This window comes from Pelmatolapia mariae, linkage group LG20 (genome assembly GCF_036321145.2).
Source record: "Pelmatolapia mariae isolate MD_Pm_ZW linkage group LG20, Pm_UMD_F_2, whole genome shotgun sequence".
In the NCBI taxonomy this organism is placed as follows: Eukaryota; Metazoa; Chordata; class Actinopteri; order Cichliformes; family Cichlidae; genus Pelmatolapia; species Pelmatolapia mariae.
The window spans coordinates 42,741,311-42,745,237 of NC_086244.1; the positions used below are offsets into that span (position 1 = coordinate 42,741,311).

General features: G+C 43.3%; 1 protein-coding gene across 1 annotated transcript; it reads right to left on the bottom strand.

Annotated features, from left to right (window-relative positions):
- Window positions 1-1,981: 1,981 nt before the first annotated feature.
- Window positions 1,982-3,507, bottom strand: pdyn (prodynorphin). The gene is made up of 3 exons (XM_063464166.1): window positions 3,423-3,507; window positions 3,047-3,170; window positions 1,982-2,719 (listed from the first exon to the last, which is right to left on the bottom strand). The coding sequence occupies exons 1-3, from the start codon at window positions 3,479-3,481 to the stop codon at window positions 2,156-2,158; spliced, it is 747 nt and encodes a 248-aa protein (XP_063320236.1). The 5' UTR covers window positions 3,482-3,507; the 3' UTR covers window positions 1,982-2,155.
- Between the last annotated feature and the right edge of the window lie 420 nt (window positions 3,508-3,927).

The window sequence follows — 3,927 nt, forward strand, 5'->3', positions numbered from 1 at the left end:
TCTCTGTTTCTGATACAAGTCTGAGTTTTGATTAAAGCAGTGTAAAACTTTTGGTTTTTTTGGCATTCAGAGGTGGACGTGCTGGTGTGTTTTGGTTCAGGTCTGTGCTGCATAACAAATGTGCTCGAGCTCCAGGGTACAAACTGATGGCTGGACATTTTCTGATCAAGAGCAGAATTCACTGTTATCAGTTACAGAAAGTCATCCGGGTGCTGAAGCAGCAAAGTGACCCCAGACTATCACACTACCAGTACCATGTTTGACCGGTTAGTATAATATAATGGGACTCAAACCTTCTCATCGGTGCACAGGATATTTTCCCTAAAGTCTTGGATCATCAGGATGCTCTTTGGCCAACCGTGATTTTCATCGTGGAACTCTCCAGGATGCCATTTTTGTCCAGTCTCTTTCTTTCTGTTGGATCATGAACTCTGACCTCCACTGGGCCAAGTGATACCTGCAGTTCTTTAGATGTTGTTCTGGCTTGTTTTATAACCTCCCAGATGAATCGTCTATGCACTCGGGAGTAATTTTGGTAGAACAGCCACTCCTGGGAGTTTCACCACTGTTCCAAGTTTTCTCCATCTGTGAGATTGGTGAACCACAAATGAATCTCACTAAAGTTTGCTGGAGCTCCAAATCCTTAGAAATGGCTTTGTGATGCTTTCCAGGATGGCACATGTCAGTTACTTTGTCCATCCAATCACCTATCAGAATCACAGGAGGGCTAAAACCTTTCCCAGCTACCACAGGACGAGAAGCGGGTTATCTTTGTCTAGTCTTTAATCATTTGTCTGCGTATCTTTTTTACATGTGCAGCAGGTGGCCCGGTGGGTCGCACTGTTGCCTCACAGTAAAAAGATCCTGAGTGCGACTCCACCTTTCTCCCCCTGTTCTCTCCGGGCACTCTGGCTTCCTCCCACAGTCCAAAGACATGCAGTCAGTGGGGTTAGTTCCTCTCAGGAAAAAAGGTTTTGAACCTCCTGATCAGCTGGGCCCTTTTTCTGTGGATTTTTCCTGTACTTTTGTGGGTTTCCTACAGGCACTCCTGGTTTCATCCCACAGCTGTTTAGTTCAACTTGTCATTGTAAATTAGCCATGCACATGAGAATTATACAGTGACGGAGATATGCTAAAGCTGGTAGTGTAAATAATTTGTTCAGTAAGAATAGAAAAATGTCAAACGAGTCTATTTCTATTTCTTTTTTCTTCTGCTTTTTTTCTTTATAATAAGAAAGGGAATGAATAAAATCTGCATATTCTCCTGTGGTGCAGAAATGAGCTAATTCATACACATTCATTCATCGTGAATGACGCCTTTATTATTAAAGTGCTTTAACTCCTGTTCTGTGAAAGACTTCTGACGCTTGCCCACACCGTGGCGCAACAACATCCTGTTTTAATGACTTCACAGATTCATCCGTTTTCTGTCTCAGGATCAAATTCTTGGCATCTGCGCTCCTGTTATATTCATCCTGTAAAACTGTTTATCTATATTTTGGAAAACTTGGGAAAATGTTAACAACAACAACAACAACAACAATAACCTAATATAATAATAATAAATATTCAGGTTGTGTAAAATTTAGTTGGCATTTAGATTCTGTAAAGTGTCAAAGTATAGTCCGCAGACAGCAGCGGACTGATGCGTTGGCCTTGATTTTTTGGTGTCGTTAGAAGTAAACAGAATTATTTTTTATTGTTTGTTAATATTAATTATATATATTGTTTTTAAAAATTAACGTAAGTATCTATTATGTCAAGTATTGTTTTGAATAATAAAACGGGAACACTGACACAAAGCCTACATCGTTTTACTGGGAAATTCAAAATGAGGACAAAAACAACCAGCCTGAGTGCAAACAGCGGCCGCAACAAGAGAAACAGCAACGTAAAATTGTTAAATCGCTCTCAAAGCGAACACCGCGCCATATCTTCCTGTGTGCAAAAAAATCAAATACATTTAAAAGGAGGGTGAATTTATTTATGATTTTATTAAACAAGCATTTATTGAAGGAAAGGCGATGATGCAAATTACACAAATGTTACACAGAAGGCAGCCGAATCTAGGCGAGCTCAGCAGGCATATGATACTTCAATTATGGCATTTCAAGTAAACCTGTGCAAGTTCCTTTGAGTTCTCCTACGACTGTGTCTATAGGGTCAGCTCGTCATAGGAGAAATAGGGCTCCTCCACTGAGCGCATAGAGATTTTGAAGTGACGGCGCAGAAACCCTCCGTACCGCTTGTCCCACTTCAGGTTGTTCAACTTTGGTCGGACTCTCCTCATGAAGCCTCCGTAGCGCTTCTGTAGCTCCTCGGGCTCCTGGTCCTCCTGCTCCACGGAACTACTTCTCTTTGACTTTGGGCCGAATTTCCGTAAAAAGCCGCCGTAACGTTTAACATAACCACGGAGGATGTGATCCTCCGTGTCGTCTGCCTGCTCCGCTGTATCTGCGTCTCTATCTTCCAGCTTCTTCAAAAAGAGCTCATATTTCTTGGGGAGCGAGGCACCTTTTAGGATGTAATTGTCGCGCCACGGAGAGGTGAATATTTTGTTCTTGTTCTTGTCGATCCTCTTGATGAAGCCGCCGTAGCGTTTGACCAGATCCGCCTGCTGGCTCTCCTCCGCAGCAGCAGCCTCATCCTGGCTGAAGTCGGCCAACCGCGGAGCCTGGCTGCAGCTCTCCAGCTGGCCCTCACACTCGGCGCTGCACGACTGCAGGACACAGACAAGATCGGGAAACCAGGGGACATCAGCAGGGCGCACTATACCTGAACGCACGTTACATTTCCCACTTGTGAGTTATGTTTGTGGTAAAGCTCGGCGTCTGCGCCTTACTTCCCAGTCGAACGGGAAATTTCAAAACTATATATACACACAGGCTACTGCATATTCCTAGATTTTATTAATGTTTTTGCCTGATTTTTAACTCCAGGATTTAGATGATTACAGTTAGAATAACACACTGAAGAAATTTCTATCATTTTGGATCAGCAACAAGATTATGAAGTCATCTTAAATTTCCCTTTTGAACTTTCTTACCAGGCTGCTGTAAGCTTCATCGGGGCTAAGGATTTGCTGCGCGCATTTCTGACACTGTGAAGAACAATCTGTGTGGATGCAGGGCGGCAAGCTCAGCATCAGCACCAGGACATACCACTCCATTCTTCAAAAACATCCAGACACACACACACAGAGTCAGTGAGGGGAGAGAAACACCACATCAAATGTTTCACCAGACTGGAATTAAAGAAATTACTGAAACTGAGAATCGCGTTAGCGGAGAGCGCACGTATCTGCAAGTTTTTTTTTTTATGTTCCTTCGTCTATTTGTTATCATTACCAATAAAAGGGAAATAAAATGTCCTCTAGTTTAAAGTTTGAGAGAAAGAAAAAGTGTAAAAACCAGACTCGGTACCTCAGGAATCGGACCGATACTTCCAGCCTTGTTAAGAGTCGCAGAGGCACATCTACCATGAAACTGCTCGCTGTCCGCCCTCCGACACCCGTTTCTCTAGCGCGTCTTGGCGTCTATCTTTTTATCACTGGAGATTTGGCTGTGTCATCAGAACAGCTTCTATAATCGGACCAATAGGAGGGAAATATACTGCGTAAATAAACGCACTGCCTCCCCGCTTCAGGAGTTTTAACAACGCCCACACAGAGACAGGAGTAGCAGCGCGGTTCATCCCATCAGCACATCATTATTGTCATCATTCCATCTCTGAAGTGACCAAACCCTTGGCTGTAAATCATACTGACATCAATAAGAAAATGATTTTTCTTTTTCAGTGGAACACCATATACCTGAACTGAACAGGAAATGGATCCAAAAGTGACCATTGTGCGTCAAAACAGAGCTTTTCACTCAGCGGCAAATCTTCTGGGGTTCTAGGCACATAAGGCCCCTCCAGGTTCACCGC